At 40.7% G+C, this 20,967-nt stretch overlaps 1 protein-coding gene across 2 annotated transcripts in view; it reads right to left on the bottom strand.

Moving 5' to 3' along the window:
• dmxl2 (Dmx-like 2) overlaps positions 1-20,967 on the bottom strand; it is an 88,128-nt gene that overhangs the window by 42,186 nt on the left and 24,975 nt on the right. For both annotated transcript variants that reach the window (XM_079825067.1, XM_079825066.1), the window contains exons 8-19: positions 17,997-18,174; positions 16,703-16,877; positions 13,328-13,531; positions 12,912-13,174; positions 11,118-11,823; positions 10,094-10,215; positions 9,885-9,974; positions 9,678-9,789; positions 9,485-9,604; positions 8,936-9,166; positions 6,892-8,562; positions 83-193 (exon numbers count right to left, since the gene is read on the bottom strand). In XM_079825067.1, coding sequence (XP_079681193.1) covers positions 83-193; positions 6,892-8,562; positions 8,936-9,166; positions 9,485-9,604; positions 9,678-9,789; positions 9,885-9,974; positions 10,094-10,215; positions 11,118-11,823; positions 12,912-13,174; positions 13,328-13,531; positions 16,703-16,877; positions 17,997-18,174 — 3,983 coding nt within the window. The remainder of the gene's footprint in view (positions 1-82; positions 194-6,891; positions 8,563-8,935; positions 9,167-9,484; positions 9,605-9,677; positions 9,790-9,884; positions 9,975-10,093; positions 10,216-11,117; positions 11,824-12,911; positions 13,175-13,327; positions 13,532-16,702; positions 16,878-17,996; positions 18,175-20,967) is intronic.

Here is a 20,967-nt window from a genome sequence, read left to right as displayed (position 1 = left end):
TATCGGAGCGAACCCCTTTTCACTGCATGTTCACATGGGAGTGTGATGTGTGTATATGTTCATGTTGGTGAGTATGTGTTACCCTGATGCAATAGCTGCATTCTGTAGAGCGGCGGCAGGGAGGTCAGCAGACAAGTATGTAATCTCATGGCCAGCAGGTAACGTAGACCACACTCATCTAGAGCTTCTCCACCTGCAGAAACACACATTTACTAAACCATGACCCTAAGAAAACTGATTTTTTTTACTTCTAATTCCTTTTCTGCAAGGCGATTCCATTGCTTTGGAGGTACCATCAAACCTTCTGGTTTGAAAGCGTGCCATGTGATCGTCACTCCTAGTCGTATAGGTCTGTCATCAAAGAGTGTTAATAAAGTTCAGAGCACACACAATCCTGAACATATTCCTGACCATGATCTGCATCACCTCATAATGACTCTGATAACACCTGATAAATTAAACATTTAACAGCCCAAAAAATCCAGGACATCAACACTCAGAGATTAATTCAAAATGCTTCCTCCAGGGGCAAACTGAGGATTGAACTTTGAAGTTCATCAGCAACCAAATTTTATGTGAATTAGAACAAAATTATAAACGCACACATGCTGTATGATTTATCCTACTGTCCCTGAACCTTTCTCCTTGCATTTTGGCTCTAGCAAGCACTGGAACACTGTGTTAAGGTTTAGTATTAAAGAGACTAAATAAAAAAGATCTGAGCTATAGGTAACATGGATAAAGCCTGATATATTCAATGTTGACAATAAATAATAATATCAAGGTTATTATAAAAAAGATTTATTATGGTTTTCTCTTCATGTACTTTGTTAACCCCACTGACATACTAGACAGTTAGCCAACACAAACAGTATATCACATTCACAAGATGTGTATATTATTAGAGACAAATGTTTTAATCTAACTGGAAGAATTTTTGTTTATTCATTTATTATTTCATATTTAAGTGTATTACCTTGAATATTTGAACATGACAATATAACATATTGATCTGAAATACAGTTTCTATTTTAAACTGCGTTCTTTGATATCTTAATGTGGCTTATACTGCCAGTCAATGGAGAAAGATGCTAAATGCTGCCAGCTGGTGTAATGACTACATCTTCCAGCAGGGGGTGACAACAAAACCTAGACCTTAGGACATCATGCTATATATAGACTGTCTTGATACCACAGTCACCACTGTTATGTACCTTAAAATAATTATAAACTGCCAAAAAAACATGAGGCTAAATGTCAAAGCACTTTTATACAACTAAAAAAGTTGAAAGATAGCTGTCAAATGGCAATATCTTTAGCTGTTTATCTGATAGATCTGCTAATAATAGGTTAATATGGAAGGAGAAATACTACCCACAAAGAAAGGATTCATAATATCTGGCTGTTAATGTGCTGTGTTCACATCATGTTAAAATTACCATAATAGAGTGCTGCAGGGATGAGCAAAACCCGGAAATAAGTTAGCCTTTTAGCACTTCCGGTTCCATCGTCCTGAAGTCAATTCGAATGGGTTTTTGGTTAAAGGTACAGTAAGCAATTTCTTAAAATCATTGTTGAATACTGCTGATATTTGAAATCAACCCAAATAAACACACCCCTCCCTTCATTGCTCAGCCCCCAAAATGAATGAGCACGCAATGCAAGAGTGGATGTCTCTTTATCATACCAGAAACGATGCAAAAGAAATCAAAGATGACAAACGAATGACAAGGAAAGAAAAACAAAAATTGAACATACAGTCCATGAGTGTATACAAGTATATACAGTACACGAGTATATACAAGTATATACAAGCAAGAGTATGTTGTTAGTCGCCACTAGGCATGTGCCGGTATCAAATTTTCATGTTGCGATTAATTGCTTAAGCTTTTATCACGGTATACGGTATTATCACGATATTGAAATAAGTTGCAAAAAAAGTGTTGTCATACTATAACAGGTTAAATCACTTATAACAAAAGAACCAAACATTTAAATACAATGAAGCAATACACAAAAATGTATAAAGTAAACAAATATTTAAAACAGATTAAAGTGCAAAAGAATTATAAAGAACAATAGGTATGCTGAAATGTACATTTAACTAAGATTAATACAAGCTTTAGAAGTATTTTTCATTGTCAGTTTGTTAATGAAGGAACTAATGTTAAATACTGGAGCCTTGTAAAGTGTGTGATTGAACAACAGTCAGAACATATTCAAACAATATCTAGGGCATGTAATTTAGTCCAGATTAAAATGCAAGTTTGAAAATTAATAGCCTTAAGTCTTTAAGTATTATGTATTAGGTTATGTGATTACTGGGGAAACGGCTGCATTTCTGCTGTTCCGTCAGCGCCCTCTGCTGTCGAAGAATGAATGTGCACTTCAGCGTGTCTCCTCATTCCGCCATGTGCTCGGCTCATGCACGGTCTATTTACATCAGTGCGAGTTCCTCTTTGACGTGTTTTTCATTTTAAACAGTTGATGGGTAAAGTATTCTTAAAATTAATTCTAAAAATCGGAATCATTCGTAATAAATAATTATTCACGGTATTTTTAAGTGCCCACGATAACAATATTGTGCATGTTCATTATTGCGGTATATCGTATTACCGTTTACCGGCACATGTCTAGTCGCCACTGAAAACGTCTCGGGTTACGACTGTAACCCTGTTTCCATGAGAACAGGGAACGAGACGCTGCGTCCTGAGACACAATGGGGAAACGCCTCGGAGTGACTGGTATCTGAAGCAATAAAACTGTAAAATTGCGGCAATCTTATTGGGTGTTGACAGCCTATGACATCATAATAGTGTGACCAGGAAGTATATAAGGGGCGCCTAGAGAACATGTCATCCACTTTTTCGTCTGAAGGGAGTGAACAGACAGCCTAGAGGCATGGCAATGAGACACAGTGTCTCATTCCCTGTTCTCAGGGAACCAGGGTTACAGTCGTAACCAGAGATGTTCCCTTTCGAAAGGGAGCTCGCACTGCGTCCTGAGACACTATGGGGAACAAAATACCCATAACGTCATGCTGAGGGGAGTGCACGCCAATAAATGGCTGTGACTAAGCACAAATAATGGCAGTTTCAACAGAAATGCCAAAAACCACTCACCCCTTCTGGTCACACACTAGATTGTCAGTGACAGCAGTTTCTACACTGTGGTCCTACACTGCTCAAGCTATCAAGCCTCAACGAGGAAGTGCCTCCATAAAGTAACAGAAGGACTTCTGTTGAAGCCTGCAACATGAACTCAATCTGTGTACTCTGGGGAGCCAGGACACTCAAACTAGCTAGAAGTGCCTAAGAATGTAGCTCGACCCAGAGGATCGGCATCAAGGTGGCCCGATTTGGATGGCCAGCTACTTGAAAATGAGTCTAACAGAGATAGCCACCTGTAGGCTTGTAATACTCAACAAGCATATTACTTTCTACCCTTAAACATAGGGAGTACAGATCTCATGCAACCAGCCTGTCGAGGAGGCCTCTATGTGGTGCCTACTACTCCAGAATTTCACGGGCATGGGCTCGGGGCTAATGCTTGAGTTCCTGAATAGGAGGGAGTACTTAGTTGGCTCAACCTATTCATCATAGGTGTTGGACACAAGGGGCACAGAGCTCTGGGGGCGAAGCACTCTAAGAGGACCCTGAACAAGGGGGGCTAATATCAGCTTGACAAAGACAAAGCTTTTCTCAAAGGTGGAGGCCTTAACAAACAATGACACTTGCTCCAAGACAGGCTCTTGCCCTGACCTAAGCTCTGGAGGAGTGGAGGCCTAAACGGGATGAAATTCCCCGTAAAAGGCCTAGAACACCCAACCCTGCGACTTGATGGTTAAAAATCAAGGAGTTTTCCCAGAAGAGCCTGCTCTAAAAGGCCACAAGCTAGATCAACCAGAGCTCTAGAGAGCAGAGGCTTCAGCGAGGTGCTCTTCAATCTCAAAGCGAGAGGAAGCCTAACAACGCTCAGAGGAAGCTTTCTCAGAAATAGCCTGCAACACCTGGCTATTTGTCCGTTTTTTGTGCCTAACACCACTAGGGAACTGTACCTCAGTATATAGCTTTTTACTCTAGTAACAAGAGGAGTCCAGCTCAACCTAAGCAGATTGACAACTCGCATTATTAGCCTAATGCAGAAGGCAGCCCCACCGGCCGGACGACTCTCAGAGTGAGAGGAGCCATACCATGATCTCTTGCTATCAGTCTTGGGCTGGATAGGACTGTAGGCTAGGAGGCGGAGATGCTACAGTGAAAACTGCCTCTGTCTAGTAGACATATCCCTGAAGTACTAAGCCTAGGTCGGATATCGGGCCGGCCCAAATATGGAGGGCCAGCATACATGCATTCATGACCTTCCTGGACCTCAGTGGAGTGGTGGCTTCAACATAATGACTCTCTAAATGAGAGGAAGTTCACATTCACCACAGGGTAACAGTCAAGGTGGCCTCACAACAGGCCAACGCTTAGAACATCATCTACCTAGAGCTCAGTGGAGCAGTGTCTTCAACATAATGACTCTCGGCTGAGGAAGCCAGCTCACTCACCACAGGGTGATTGTCAAGGTGCCCTCATGTCAGGCCAACGCTTAGAACATCATCTGCCTGGAGCTCAGTGGAGTGGTGGCTTCAACATAATGACTCTCTAAATGAGAGGAAGTTCACACACTCACCACAGGGTGACAGTCAAGGTACCCTCACAACAGGCCAACACTTAGAACATCATCTACCTGGAGCTCAGTGGAGCGGTGGCTTCAACATAATAACTCTCGGCTGGGAGGAAGCCAGTGCACTCACCACAGGGTGATTGTCAAGGCGGCCCACAGAGGGCCGGCGCTTGAAGTCATGATCTATCATGAGCTTGGGGGAGCAGAGGCTTCAGCATAGTGCTTCTACTCTCTCAGTGAGGGGAAACCATTTCACTCAACCTACAGAGGTTATCAAGAAGTGAGATAGCCATACACTTGAAATTGTGAACTTGCCTGGAGCGTGACAGAGCAACAGCTTCAACAGAATGATTGTCATGAGGAAGCCAGCTTACTCAGCACAGAATGATTATCAAGACAGCCCTAGGGACCAACACTTGAAACATCAACTATCGGGTAGCTCAAATGAGTGACGGCCTTATAAAAAAACAACTCTCTAATTTGAAGAGGCCAGCCCACTCCCTACAGGTAATGTTTGTTCTGAATGTTACCCACTATATAAACTACTCTGAGAGGAGAGGAGGTACATAGTAAGGGTGTCACAATAACCTTCCTTAATAATGGGAGCTCCCCTATATAATACAATATAAAATATAATATTGTGAATAAACACCACCTTTATTCCTTTGTATAGGGAGCTGAGGTCCCTGAACTATAACGGCTCTTCATCAATGGTGAGGCGACCTACAAAGCTCAACCTGAGACTTCAAAAAGCGGAGGCCTTAATGTAAATGAGGCCTTCCATACTATGCAGCCTGAAAGGATGCACTCACTACCAAGCCTGGTGCCGGACACACAGAAGGGTTCCAATGATGGAACAAACTCATTATCGGCCCAGCCTCAGGCCTGATGTTATGAGCGCCTGTGGGGGTGGAGTTTAAAGTCATCATAAACAAGGCAGGGCAGCTGTGAGGGCTCAGATGTCTCTCCTTATTCACCCTCGACAGCCATCTCCAGCTCTTCCTGGCTTGGCGGCAGCAGGGTATGGTCTCTCGCTTCTTACAGCTGCTGAAGAGTGAGAGCGATAACACCTCTCTAACTCTTCAAAAAGCTTCATCTGAGACCCCCGCAATCTCAGTTCACTCTCAGTGAGAAGGGACCAAGCCGCTGGGTACAGATGCCTGTACCACTTGCCCCAGGAAGATAGACAAACAAGACTGGGGATTCCTAACAGGGAAATGCTCACAATGCGTGCAAACAGCTCTCTCAAGAACTGAGCGCATGCTCATCGACCGAACAAACAACAAAGTTGTGTGTGTGATCAAGTGTCAAAAAGCTTTGAACACAAATCCACACATCATTTGAAACGTTTGCTTAAACAAGCCATTCTTACATTGATTTTGAGCATCACTTCAAACAAACAGTCCCTGAAGACGAAAAAGTTGATATGTTCTCTCTAGGTGCCGCATATATACTTCCTGGTCGCACTATTATGATGTTATAGACTGCCATCGGCCATTAAGATTGCCACGGTTTTACAGTTGCTTCAGATACCAGTCACGCCGAGGCGTTTCCCGATAATGTCTCAGGATACAGTGTGGGTTCCCTTTCGAAAGGGAACCAATGTTATTCACATATAGAGCAGAAACAACCTTCTTCAAATATAAATGAGTTTATACCTCCCCTACTGCTGATTGGGTTTGAGTTTGTTGTGGTGCTCGGTCCAAATTACTTTCAAAAGCATTTTTCAGTAATCGCTTACTGCACCTTTAAATGCCTGAAATAAGGTGGCAAAATGGCAGTAAAAGGTAGTTAGGTATGAGAATACGTGAATCTTGACATCAGCTCCAATCCTAATCAAACACACAAAAGCTTCAGGATTACTAGAAAATTACAGGTGTGTGTGTTTGATTAGGATTGGAGCCAAACTCTGCAGGGCCGTGCAAAGGTTCTGACCCCTGCTGTAGTATTTAAAAGTCAAATGTTTAATTCTTCATTTGCAGAAACAAGTATAAAGTAAGCCTATCATAAATTGATTCCCTTAGTGTAAACACTACAGTTCCTTGGAACTAGTAAGACAAGGGTTTGTTCGAGCATCCAGAAAAGCCCAAAAAAGGTCATTTTTTCTCAATTTGTCTTTTTTTTTGTCATTCAACCAGTAATTTTTTTTCTCAAGTTGGACACTAGTGGGGCAGAAATTACATACTTCAATTTTAAAGTTGGTATGAAAAGAAAACTCACCAGCATACTGCTTATCCGTGGGTCCTGAAACTTCAGCACTAGTGGTCGCCACAGTATCGGCAAGAGCCACAAGGAACATCTGCTCGAGGCGCGTGAGTCCTGGCAGGCTGGAGTGCATAAGATGTGAAGACAGCACCTGTGCGTGTTCAGGGCCAAAGTATGTGGGGCCGTACTGTGACAGGTTAATAACACGAGACTTCTTCTCTGGTTTCTCTGCAGCAAAGCTCACAAAATCGTCGGTGGTGACAGCCGGCACCTGAAACAAATCAGCATACTGATCCTCTGACTGTTGCTGCATCTCATCTCCTTTTCCAGCTTTTCCCAATTCCTCTCCTGCCTTATAAGATGTGTCCTGGTCTGCGGACAGCAGGGCATATAGCGGAAGTGGGGGGATGGAGTTGATTTCAGTGTAATCTCGTCCACTGTCTCGGCCAGCAACGATAATGTCTTTAGCTGTGCTACCCGTCACGCTGATGGTTCGAGATAAGTGCCTCCTTGCACCACCTTCACCTGCTTCTACATCCCTTACCACAGCAACTTCTCCAGCAATGCACTTGACTAGGTGCGACAAGATAGCCTTGGCTCGACGTACCCTTCCGAGGTCCATAAGCTCTAGCAGCTGGGATGGATGGTATTGCGGGAGAGTGGGCGACAATGAATGGGCTGCCTCAAACAAGCCACCATCTTGAATTACCGCTGGGGGGCGGAATGCATCCTCGATTCCCGCACTGCCCTCGAAGACACTCTTAGATCGTGCTCTGCCCTCATTTGAAACGGATATAGTGCGACCTCCAACGGCCTCTGGGGATAAGATGTTGTTGTCCTCTGAGTCACCCGGTTTCTCGTCCTGCCTCCACTGCGCGTAAACCTGCATCTCACAGTCCATGCCCACCACCAGGATGCCATCACGCACCCAGGATAGGGACACTGGTAGGGATGGGGTGCCGTCCACGGAAGACACAAGGTTTACAGACCTTAGCAGCACCCAACGAGAGCGAATTCCCTGTTTTATGCTTCCCCCTAGAGGCAGAGTGACTGCCATTCCATCCTTCACTCTTGTCTGCTCGGTGACAACCCCTGAAATCCGTCCATACATAAGGATGTTGGATCCAACCCCAACCGTCAGGATGTGGGACCCATCTTCTTTAGACAACCAGTCCAGATGCACAAAGTGCTTGATATTGGGGCTGTCTTTGGTAACAAACAGATCCGACTTGCTATAGACAACCAAATTACTATCGACACTAACACGTGGATCTAGCGTTTTCACGGGTTTGCTAAAATCATCAAGATGAATCGTCTGTTCTAGGACCCATTCCGAGCCGCCCGTCGACTCACACTCATAGATTGATACAAGCATGGAAAAGTCCTTAGACATATCACCATCACTCCCAGGCAAAATCTGTTTGAACGACACAGCAAGTCTTCCTGTGTAGGAGCAACTGACAGCAACAGGTCGGCCCGCAACACACACAGAGCTGTCGTTGTCCTCTTCCTCTTTCAAGAGGCTCCAGTGCTCCCACCGATATGAACACGTCTCTTCGGGTTGTGGTGCTAATGAGTCCATCTCTACCGTACAGTGCCAGAACCTGACACGTCCATCAGAACAGGTGGTCACAATCAGGTATGGAGCCAAACAAACAGGGTAGATAGACGAGGAGCTCAAGTGGCCTTTGAAAAGAACAACAAGCACAGCAAAAATGTGAATAGAGTTGTAAAATTTTATTAATTTCCATAAATCAGTTCAAATATCAATTTCAAGGATTCCATGTTAATGGAAGTTCCCAACTGCAATTTTGCATGGAAAGTATGACGTCTAACATTAAACATTTTTAAAATGATTGATCAGACTGAATATTAATTCACTCTCATAAGTTGTTTCAACACATACTTTGGATATCAAATGTTTTTAACTATAATCGTCAAGCCCTCGTGCTCATCTCATGACTTTAAAAGAGGAATACGAAACTTTCCACTGTAAAATGTTGCACCCCTAAATAAATTAATAGTACTATTTTTTTTTTTTATAAATATATGATCATACCAGCAGATGGCGTGGCTCTGATAAGATCCACCCCTGGTGGCAGGTCTAGCCGTTGACTGTAGACCAGTTTAGAGCTCAGGATGAGTTTGCTGGCTGACTGCAAGTTGGCGGAAGAGGAAGAACGGGGAAGCGGACTATAACCTGGAGTGATATCAGGAGATGAGTCAGCATTGTTCTGACTGAAAGGAACCGTCAGCTGGTTCTGGAAAACTTGGTCATTTACTGGCTCTTCTGGAAGGACACAAAAAGACATGTCACAATAATCAATAATGACATCAATTACCAAAATACATGATGGAAAGAGGAAGAGAGAGAGAAAATTAGAGACAGATAGCAGATGCAGATAACCAGAAAGCTATATACAACACAGTACAACCAATGGGTAAATGAAGGCATCATTTCCTTGTAAATTATTTTCATCTCTGAAAAGAAAATTAGTCAGAGGAAGTATACGCTCTCCATTCATGAGACTCCCATCACAGTTTCCCCTCATAAGATGTCTGCTCACAGCTGTGTCATAATTTCACAAATAACCCACATCATACGCACCCACACAAGCCTGCACCGAGCGCAGATGAAGATGCCACATCTGTAATACTGATTTCCGATTTGCATCCTTCTCGATAACCACCAGATAGAACTTCTCTGAGAAAGGAGGGGGCTGGTACTCTAGAATAAAGATAACCCAAATGTAATGTTCTGTAAAAAACAGACTTCAAAAGCAAAATAATGTTTTTTGTACCTTCTGCAGATGGAAAGCTAGTAATCTTGAAATCTGGAATGTCTTCATGTGGTTTGTATCCTAAAATAAAATCCTCCTGGAATACGTGGAGCAGCTGAGTGTTTGAGCCACACTGGGAGACAGTATACACACAACAAATTAGTCACACAATGTTAAACTTACAAACACAAACTTGCGTATACACACAAAAACAGATGTAGGCCGCACCTGGTTGGTAATGACATCCAGCTCGATGATGCAGCCGGGTCGGGCAGTGGACTGCTGACTCACAATGTTAAACACTTCACCCACCAGTTTCTAAACACAAAACCAACCACCAGAGATCAACAATCAGATCAACTCAAATGACATTTATTATCCATTAAGTGTCAGATAAGCACATTATTTTGATCAAATCTTGTCTTAGAAGCTCTTACAGAGGTCTCTGGGTCTGAGAGTTCATCCAGTAGCTTGCGGGCATCTACCACGGCCTGATACAGACGCAGGTTTTTACCATCAGACGCCACAAAGCACGCGCTTGCTGAGTTACAGTACGTTCCTGACACAAACACAAAACATTTTTATTAAGCCCAACACAGTAGCAATGTAATAAATAACATAACTATACAAGATATTTCCATTTTTCGAACAAAAGAATGAGGTTTGCTCAGGCAAAACTCTCCATCATGATGCAAGGGAATTTTTGGGAGTTGACAAGGGTGTTGGCTATGTGGTTACTAAGGTGTTCTGAGTTATTTTACATTATTTTAGTAATGGGGCATTACAAGGCAGTCTCTATGATGTTGTTATGTTCTGGGTACAGTCTAAAAAATGCTGGGTTAAAAACAACCCAAGTTGGGTTTCTGGTGGTTGCTAGGATGTTGCCATGGTGATTTGAGTGGTGGCTAAGGTAGGTAGTTTCTAGTCAAGTCAAGTCAACTTTATTTATATAGCGCTTTTTACAATGCAGATTGTTTCAAAGCAGCTTCACAGTCTTAAATAGGAAAATAATGCAACAGAATTTGATTCGGCTGTACAGCTGCTCTGGAGAAAACAGTGATGTCATCTAGCTCATTTCAATTACCATACAGTGACAATGTGGGCAGATCAGTAATTTAGTTGATGTATTTAATTTAGTTTAGTAATTTAATTTATTTGGATATTTAGTTGAAAATGTAGTGTCCCCAACTTAGCAAGCCAAGCAGGGTGTTTCTAAGTGGTTGTTAGGGTGGTTCATAAGACACTACGGATAGTTATAAGGAATTGTTTGTGCAATCATTTAGAAAAGTAATAGCATGCCACTCCTTAAAAAAACATAGCACTGTGCAGATACAGATCAATGTTTAGGGGTTTGTTTAATTCACTTTCATTAACTATAAGCAACAGTAATGTATGCCAAACAAAACTTTTGATTATGAGTTTTGGAGGTTGGTATGAAAACAGCTGTGGTGTTAAACTCACCAAGCACTGAGCTAGGGACGAGTGTTGGCAGCCAGGCCACATTGGAGAATGCAGATGTGTGGAGAGAGTTGATTCGTGCTAGCTCGGACACGCCCCCTGTGCAGGACAGTGGGCCAATGTGATCGACTCTCCAGAGGATCAGCTCACTATAGATTGCGTTTGGGTCGTGGAATGCACGTGTGGCTGCATTTCGCAGTTGTTTACGAGGAATGCCTCTCATTGGCCTGATGGGTTGTAGAGCCACGCCCCCAATCTCATCTCCATCAATACTTCCAGATCCAGAGGACGGCGTTAACAGTGCATTGTGATGTGATGATGTAAGCAGCAAGGGAAGGACTGTGTGACAAGCCAAATCATTGAGATGGAAACGGTGTCCGCAGTAACGGAATTTGTGCGAAACTGTGAGGACATTTGAAAAGGCAGACTTCTCTGCAAAGGTCACAGCCCATTGATTGAGCGAGCCATCTACATGTTTGGACACCATCATGACAGCAGGGCCGATGACAGCAGCAAGAGAGTGTCCATGAGCACCAAGCCCAGCGGACATAGATGCGCTCTGAGTAACCCGCCGCTCACTCCGCTTCTCCTCCAGAGCACTGCAGCTCTCTTGGTCCATGAACGTACATGCGTACATCATGATGTTCTTACTGAGGGAGTTAGCATCGCCCGTGGGGAACGCCACCGGGATACGAGAGGAGAATGACACCTGAAGAAGAAAACGAATAGATTTGATTTAGTGAACTTCATTTTGATGAACCGAGATCATATAGTCTTGCTGTTCTCAGTTTATGCATGAACAAAACGTCATTAAACATTATTTGTAGCACACCTACAATCCAATAAATGCAATAAGCTTTGTACTTTATTATGAAACAAATACATGAATATGAAAAAGTCTGAGCTTTCAAATGCTGTCGCAATTCAAACAATAAATGTTATCTTGACACTAGCACAAAATAAACATGACTGAACATCAGAAGGTATGTTGAAAAAAAAGTACAACTTACAATAATTGATGTAATTGCTCAATATGCGTTTCAACCACAGAAATATGTCAATAAAACAGCTTGTAAACGATGTCACGTAACGATACATTTACCTCAGATAAGTCATTCAATGTCCACAGTTCATTAGTCATCTAGAAAAAAATAACTCTAGAGTGGATCATTTTGCTAAATATATTTGCTAAATATAATGGTAACACTTTATTTTGATAGTCCACTTTAGACATTCTACTAACTAAAAGTAACTTTGCAACTACATGTCAACTAACTGTCATTAGAGTATTTGTAGACTATTTTGTTGGTCCCCCAACAGACATTCTACTGACTATAAGTAACTTGGCAACTACAATTCAACTTATTCTACTAACCCGAACCCTAACACCTAACCATAACCTACCAGTCTACTGACAGTCAACTAATACTCTAATGACAGTTAGTTGACATGTAGTTGCAAAAGTTACTTATAGTTAGTAGAATGCTTAAAGTGGACTATCGAAATAAAGTGTAACCAATATAATTACTTGACCTGTTGGCTTCAATATATAACATGTTTGAATAAATCTGTTATAAAATTATTACAAGTTATTACAGCGACGTTTTTTCAAAAACGGATTGGAGTAGATAATTAAAAAGTTGACATAAAACTACGTGCAATTTAAATGTTTATATGTAACAGTTTTTATTCAAGCATTGAATATTAAATAAATGTGATCAATTAAAATACAAAAAAAATATATCTATTTTGAAATTAATTTCGATGCATCACTAGTCATAACCATGAGTGTCTTACCTGAACCTGTCTGAAGATGCCAGGTATGAACTCATCCAGGTACTTGACGTGCCAGACGAGGAAGGATCCGTCGTGTGGGTGAATGGTGAAGAGCATGTCTGGACTCTTGTTCCACTCCAGAATGAGAGTCTCTAGCTTCCGATCCAGCAAAACGGAAGGCAGAGGAACACTGCTGCTTGAACCTGGAGAAGAGGCCTTGGTGCTTCCCTCCTGATCTCCCTCCTCATGTTCTGAAGAACCCTTATCAGACATCTCATCCAGATCTAACAAAAAAAAAAAAAATCAGACAATATAAATATGCAGCAGTGAGTGTTAAAGACACAATAATGCTATGGTTAAAAACCCCATTAATTTAGCCCATTTCTGTTAGCTTAAGGGTAAAATATATTCTAAAAGATTTATTCATAAGGCAATACCGAAGTCAAACTTGGGAGCTCCCTCCTGCTCAAAGTCCTCAGTGGCTTGTTCCAGGTGCTGCTCAGAGAGTTTGCGCAGCTGCTGCATGAAAATGTCCATGGAGGTGGTGAAGCTCAGATCTTTATTATTCAGCCAGTGAACCACAAACCCTCCGGTGACATCCTCAGAGAACAGGCCTGATCCAGCCAGCGCTGCGGGGATATCTGATGACAGAGAAAAAGATCATGCCGCTGTCCGTGTGTATATTTTTTTTATTTTCAATAAAGCATTGTTGTGTATGCCTATGAAAGTCCAACTCTTTCATAATTGATATGCAAATTTCTAATTATCAACATGATTAAAACTTTACTGACAAATCTCTTGTACACAATCTACAACATGCCTCTGCCCTCTGACTGATAGTTTGTCTTTTAGTATTATTAAAAAAATGTCCCCCTGCGGTGCAGTCGTCCTGCCCCCTTTGCAGAAAAGCATCCCCAAAGAATGAGGTTCCAAACACGGCGAGTGGAGTTTAGACCAAAAAGCTCTATTTTTGTCTCCTCAGACCACATGACCTTCTCTCATTCCACCTCTGGATCATCCAGATGGTCATTGGCAAACTTCAGATGGGCCTGGACATGCGCTGGCTTGAGCATGGGGACCTTGCGTGCGCTGCAGGATTTTAATCCATGACGGCGTAGTGTGTTACTAATGGTTTTCTTTGAGACTGTGGTCCCAGCTCTCTTCAGGTCATTGACCAGGTCCTGCCGTGTAGTTCTGGGCTGATCCCTCACCTTCCTAATGATCATGCCCCACGAGGTGAGATCTTGCATGGTGCCCCAGACCGAGGGAGATTGACTGTCATCTTGAACTTCTTCCATTTTCTAATAATTGCGCCACCAGTTGTTGCCTTCTCACCAAGCTGCTTGCCTATTGTCCTGTAGCCCATCCCACCCTTGTGAAGGTCTACAATTTTATCCCTGATGTACTTACACAGCTCTCTGGTCTTGGCCATTGTGGAGAGGTTGGAGTCTGTTTGATTGAGTGTGTGGACAGTAGGGATGGGCATTTTTCCGAAATATTGTATTCAAATATTTGGGCTCATAAAAAATGAATATTCGAATATTCGTTTATTTAAATGACGTTATTTTGAGAAAAGGAGAAAGACGTCTTTTTTTTTTTTATTCATCAAGTTGTCGTCACCATTTCTAAACAAACTTATGATTAGGTATACACAACAAGCTTACGTTATATCTTAAGGTTTTCATTCAGTTCAAAACATTAAACAATGTGTGTAAACCAAAAATATAGGACTAAAGAACAAAAGCATTATAAGCTCAAGCAGCATGAGCTGAAAAAAACACTAATAAAGCAGAGCGTGCCAGTTATCGTGCAGAACATAGGCTACATATACACACACGAGTCAGAATATGGTTATCGTGTTTTTATATTGTTGCACATTATAATGTTGAAAAAAACAATAATATCATGTGGATGATGATATTCCCGGGTGAGAAACGTGCCCCGCTAACAGACGTTGCAGAGGCACACAGATAACGGTGTTAAAGGGTTAGTTCACCCAAAAATGAAAATTCTGTCATTAATTACTTACCCTCATGTCGTTCGACACCCGTCAGACCTCTGTTCATCTTCGGAACAGAAATGAAGATATTTTAGTTGAAATCTGATGGCTCTGAAAGGCCTCCATTGACACAATGGCACGGTTCACTCTCAAGACCCTTAAAAGGTACTAAAGACGTTGTTACAAAGTCCATCTCACTACAGTGGTTCTAAAATAACTTTGTGAATCGGCGACAAAAGTTTTTGTGCGCAAAAAAACCCTAAATAACGACTTACATAGTGATGACGATTTCAAAACAAGGCATCATGAAGCTTCAAAGCGTTATGAATCAGCGAGTCGAATTAGTGGTTTGAATCGCCAAATTTCAGCAGTTTGGCGGTTTGACACGCGATCCGAATCATCATTCGGCTCACTGATTCATAACGCTTCGAAGCTTCATGATGCCTTGTTTTGAAATCGTCATCACTATGTAAGTCGTTATTTAGGGGTTTTTTGCGCACAAAAACTATTGTCGCCGATTCATAAAGTTATTTTAGAACCACTGTAGTGAGATGGACTTTGTAACGACGTCTTTGGTACCTTTTAAGGGTCTTGAGAGTGAACCGTACCATTGTGTCAATGGAGGCCTTTCAGAGCCATCAGATTTAAACTAAAATATCTTCATTTCTGTTCCGAAGATGAACGGAGGTCTGACGGGTGTCGAACGACATGAGGGTAAGTAATTAATGACAGAATTTTCATTTTTGGGTGAACTAACCTTTAAGTGATGTTTCTAACAGCACTTTGTGTTTTCTGTTCTTAAACCCTCGACAAAACTTAAAGGAAGCATTTGTCTCAAGATCATTTTGCTGTCGTTATCTCTCTCTCACTCGGTGAACATCTGTGCTTACCTGCACTCGTGATGCAGTGATGGACAGCTGTCCTCATTCGACTGGTGTTTGGATTTGATGTGATTTCATTAATTAATTTTATCAAAAGTAACTCCATTTTGTTAGATCCTTTTCAATGTTCATCTGAGTAATTCCAAACATCGCGAGGCAGGACATTATGTGATCAAATACACTTAACTTATTAACACGCTCCATAGCGCCACCCAGTGGATTTAGTTATAACTGCGAGTTTTAGATGGATTTATCATGGATTCATTGCATTTACGGCCAGCAAACCAATATAGTAAAATTCGAATAGTATATTTATTTTTCGAATATTAATTAGAGATCAAATATTCGAATAATCGAATATTCGTGCACACCCCTAGTGGACAGGTGTCTTTTATACAGGTAACGAGTTCAAACAGGCGCAGTTAATAAAAGGTAATGAGTGGAGAACAGGAGGGCTTCTTAAAGAAAAACTAACAGGTCTGTGAGAGCCGGAATTCCTACTGGTTGGTAGGTGATCAAATACTTATGTCATGCAATAAAATGCAAATTCATTATTTAAAAATCATACAATGTGATTTTCTGGATTTTTGTTTTAGATTCTGTCTCTCACAGTTGAAGTGTACCTATGATAAAAATTACAGACCTCTACATGCTTTTGTAAGTAGGAAAGCCTGCAAAATCGGCAGTGTATCAAATACTTGTTCTCCCCACTGTATTTTGTCAAAGAGATCAATAAACTGTTAAAACGGTTAAAAGATTTTCGGACTATTATTTAAGATGTCAGGCTTTACAGGGTTAAGCCATTTGGTTTAGGAGGCCAGAGGAATTACCCCCATAAACAATGTTTGCTCTGTAATCTCCATGTAATTATACACAACTGTTTACTCGTAAATCATAAATACAAACACAAGTATGTGTGTGCGCATGTGCACCTGTGTTGGGATTGATGCTGGCAGAGATGTGGAAGTGGCAGAGAGCATTGGCGTGGTGCGAGATGTGGCGGTGGGATTCGTGGGACCCCAGCTGGCTGGGCAGCAGCTCAGTGTGGGCCACCAGGGCAGACGATCTTCTACGGCCCCTGCGCAGGTGCTTGAGGTGGTGGATAGACTGAATGGAGACAGACAATTTTTCACAATCACAATTCACGTACAGCAGGCCAATATGAAATATTGTGCAGTATTCTCAGCCGCAATAAAGACATTTTTTCATGTGTGATTAAATTAATTCATTTAATGGGTCTACAGATGGCACATGGAGACAGGTGTGTGTGTGTGTGTGTGTGTGTGTGTGTGTGTGTGTGTGTGTGTGTGTGTGTGTGTGTGTGTGTGTGTGTGTGTGTGTGTGTGTGTGTGTGTGTGTGTGTGTGTGTGTGTGTGTTGATGTAATTGATAAATTGAAAGTGTGACATGGCCTTGTGTGATTACTAAACTAAAAAAAAAAAAAAATTCAGTCTGATTTAATTAAAGACAAATATAGATATATTGTGTAAGACAAACTCACAAGATATTCTGTCTAGACTTCACAATCTCCAAGCATCTAACATTAAATTAGTAGTTCACCTAAAACTGAAGATTTCATAATTTCCTCATCCTCGAGTTGTTCCAAGCCCTTTCTTCTAACACTTTATGTTACAATAACATAATTAAAATTAAATTAAGGACAAGAAAAACACAATAATAGCATGCATATGATTCATGCATTATATTCTACGTCTTCTAAAGCCAAATTTGCATATGCTAGATGTGTGTAAAGAACAGAATTTAGATTTTTAGGTAAACTATCCCTTTAAAAATCATCAGATTCTTGCAAGCAAAAAAAATTTAGTTAGGAGACAACTGTTCGTTAGTTTGTGATTTACATGGAGACAAAAGTGTGCTGTTTTCACACATCCTACTGAAGAACTGCTGAGGAGAAGATCAGGTGCAAAAAAAAAAAACATTCAATACTTCTAAATAATGGCAATATAATTAAATCTGCATTTCAGAGTGATTTAGCCTTGATATCCAAGCAGATATGATTTGATACGTAAAGAATGCACAACCAAATATGATTATTTGACCAAATTGCAGGTGTGGTTGTTTACATATAATTAGCAAGTAGTTCATTTGAACAAATAACCCAGTTAACGTGCATAGCGTGTTATCCTTCATTATGCATTGACAGAGATAATTTAGGCCTACATCATTTCATTACGTTGTTTGAGCATGTGTATTTCTGCATGCTGACCTCCAGAGCGTGCTGTATCTTGTCTTTCTGAGCGATGTTTGGCAGAGAGGAGCTGAAACTGGTGCTGTTCTCTGAGATCTGCCCCCCCAACAGACTGTCCTCAGGCAAGATGGTCTCACTCCAGAGACGACAGATGCCATCCGCGCAGGACGTCAGCAGCACGTTACACACAGAGCCCCTACAACACACACACAATGAGAAATGCACACAATCATGGGTGTAATTAATTGTTTGAGTTAAGGGTGGGTGGAAAGACTAAAATCTCAGCAGTGCTTCCTGAACTGGTAAATGTACAGTGCCTCGGCAAAAGACATTATACTGTACTTGAGACGTTGAAGACTCAATTGTATGAAATGATATAAATATATATATGGCGGTAGGTAGCATAGTATTGCGATATTTTGCGTGGGGATATTGTATCGATACACGGACGCCAAGTATTGATATTTTCAGGGAGTGAATTTCAGCTCACCAATTATTGTGCATAATTTTACCCTAAGCTCTGCCCTTATAATTCTGGAGAAAAAAAAATAACTAGAATGATTTATTTCAGACTGTAATTTTACAAACAGCGCATCTCTCTTTCTCTCGCTCTGGTGCGCGCAGTAAGCTGTGTGTACAGGAAGCACGTTCTTGCATATTTCTGAACATGGACCGCTCTGTACGTGTTTATGTGTTAAGTAAATGTGCTAATTTGACAATTAAATGCAAGCCAGCTGCGTGCTGCGATGCAACTAAACTTCTGCTTGTGATTAGAATCAAAGAAGCTGTCTATATAATGCCAGCGCACTCGTTCATAATACAACACGACTGACAAGAAAAACAGAAGCAGCAGTAAAATGTGTATCATGCCATGAGAGAGTGAAGAAGGTTATTTAACCCTTTAAGCCCTGAAGACAATTTAGAGTTGTTTTTTTCTGAGTGACATCCACAAAAGACTCATAACTCCAAAACTATAGCAAGGAGAGTCAAAAGGTAGGTATCGTTTGGTAGAAAACATTTTTAGGGGGAAAAAAATTACATTCTCATGCAATAACTCAGGAAGGACATAAGGTAGGTGGACAATTATTATTCTTTTTTGGTAAAGTTCCCCTACATGTGAGCTGCATTTGGATACAATTTTGTGGTGATAGCATCCTCAAAAGTTACAGCATTTGGAACCATTTTCAGCCTTTTTGTTTAGCTCATGACACCTGGTAGGCCTTTTTAAAATTGTTCCTCTGTGAGGAATATCTCATGATCGACGAAATGGTTTACGTTGATTTTGGACTTCATTTGGACTACATGATTTTTCAATCGGCAGCATCCACTGTACGTAATGATGTGCCATTTTCTGCGATCTATGCTTGTTTCATGAAGTTACAAGCGAAAACACCACATGCACATAGTGACGTGCGCCTGTGGATTTTTATGCATCATAACTCCTTGAGCAATATCTCATGATCAACGCAATGGATTATTTTAGACTCATTTTAATTGTGAGAATCTGCTATAAATAATAATAAAATAAATAATGTGCCATTGTCCACGATCAGAGCATGTTTCATGAAGTTACGAGCAAAAAACGTGACATAACTGCTGCATCCGTATATTTTTTACATATGGGGTTGGGGTGTGCAAAAACTCGCTCAAGTTTAGTCAAAGGTGGTGGTGGTTCTACTCCGTGAGACCTTTCAAATGACATATCACACATGACTATCTGAGCTGTATGATGTTTTTGACATTACAGTACATAGTACAAAATCAGTATTTCATAAATTATGAAAACTTTTTCATTTATTTATCAACAACAAATAACTCAGCACAACTTAGGCATCATTTGAAAGCGGAGTCAATTTGGCTAACTCATATTTTGTGTTGATCAAGGAAGTAGATTTGAAAAATATGATGATTCATTTTTTCGTACCTAAGTGGCGCCCACCAGCGGTACACTCCGGTTTAGAGGGACCACTCAGCACTCGTTAAGAGTTGATCAAAATGGTTAGATGCATTAAAAGATGAGTTTCTAAGCTTTAGAATTATATTATTTTGCTATTCCATTCAGTGGTTGCTTAGTAATTTAATTATGATTTTGAAATCAAACTGTTACATTTTGCGTAGTAGACTATTTCACAACTAAAATAACTCCATAGCACAATCTAGCATTCAAGTTATACACTTTTAATGGCACATTCATGTATTTTCCTATAACAACATAAATATGATTCAGCACATAATTACATTTCATAAATGAATACTGTCACCTTTGACTTGTTCATTAGGGTGTTAGTAAGGCCATTCTTTGTAAAATTGCATAAAACCTTATTTTTTTGTAAAAACAAATACATCGAATTGAGTGTGAAAACATTCGATTTCATTTAAAACATGTCAAAGCTTTAAATTTAACAAGGAAGGGACAAAGGGGAGATGGATATGAAGATGTGAAATGAACAGAATGTGAACTTTATCTTATTAGATAAAAATGTACGTTGATTACATTTCCCTTTGGGGACATTTGCAGTTGAAAAAGGTAATAAATTGCAATATAAGGGGGGGGGGGGGGGGGGTTGTTAGTTTGTTTTATTCCTCACTGCAAATACTTCATTCTGTTAAAATGAGTAGAGTATTTGACACAATAAATAAGACAATATAGTAATTTTGGCTTGAGGTTCAATGAAGAAATGGTTATATTTTTTAAACAATGTATATATTTTTTAATGATGGATGTGAATCAAAAGACATGATAATTAATTAACGAAGGATCACTCTGGGATCACGGCTTCACATTATGTGACACCCAAGTTAAAAACAACATACTCAAAAAACTAATATTATAAAACAGAATGTTCTGACTCTAAAACTGACTGAAAGAACCACAATGGAAGTCATTGTAAAATAACCAATACATGTACAGCTGTGAGTGCAACCCCCATACAAATATATCTACCACGGTAAAAACATTTAGCAGCGTATCTACTACTTGTTTACAATC

Source organism: Gobio gobio (genome assembly GCF_949357685.1).
Source record: "Gobio gobio genome assembly, chromosome: 9".
In the NCBI taxonomy this organism is placed as follows: domain Eukaryota; kingdom Metazoa; phylum Chordata; class Actinopteri; order Cypriniformes; family Gobionidae; genus Gobio; species Gobio gobio.
The sequence above is the reverse complement of the archived record's forward strand: the minus strand, read 5'-3'. Positions and strand labels throughout refer to the sequence as shown.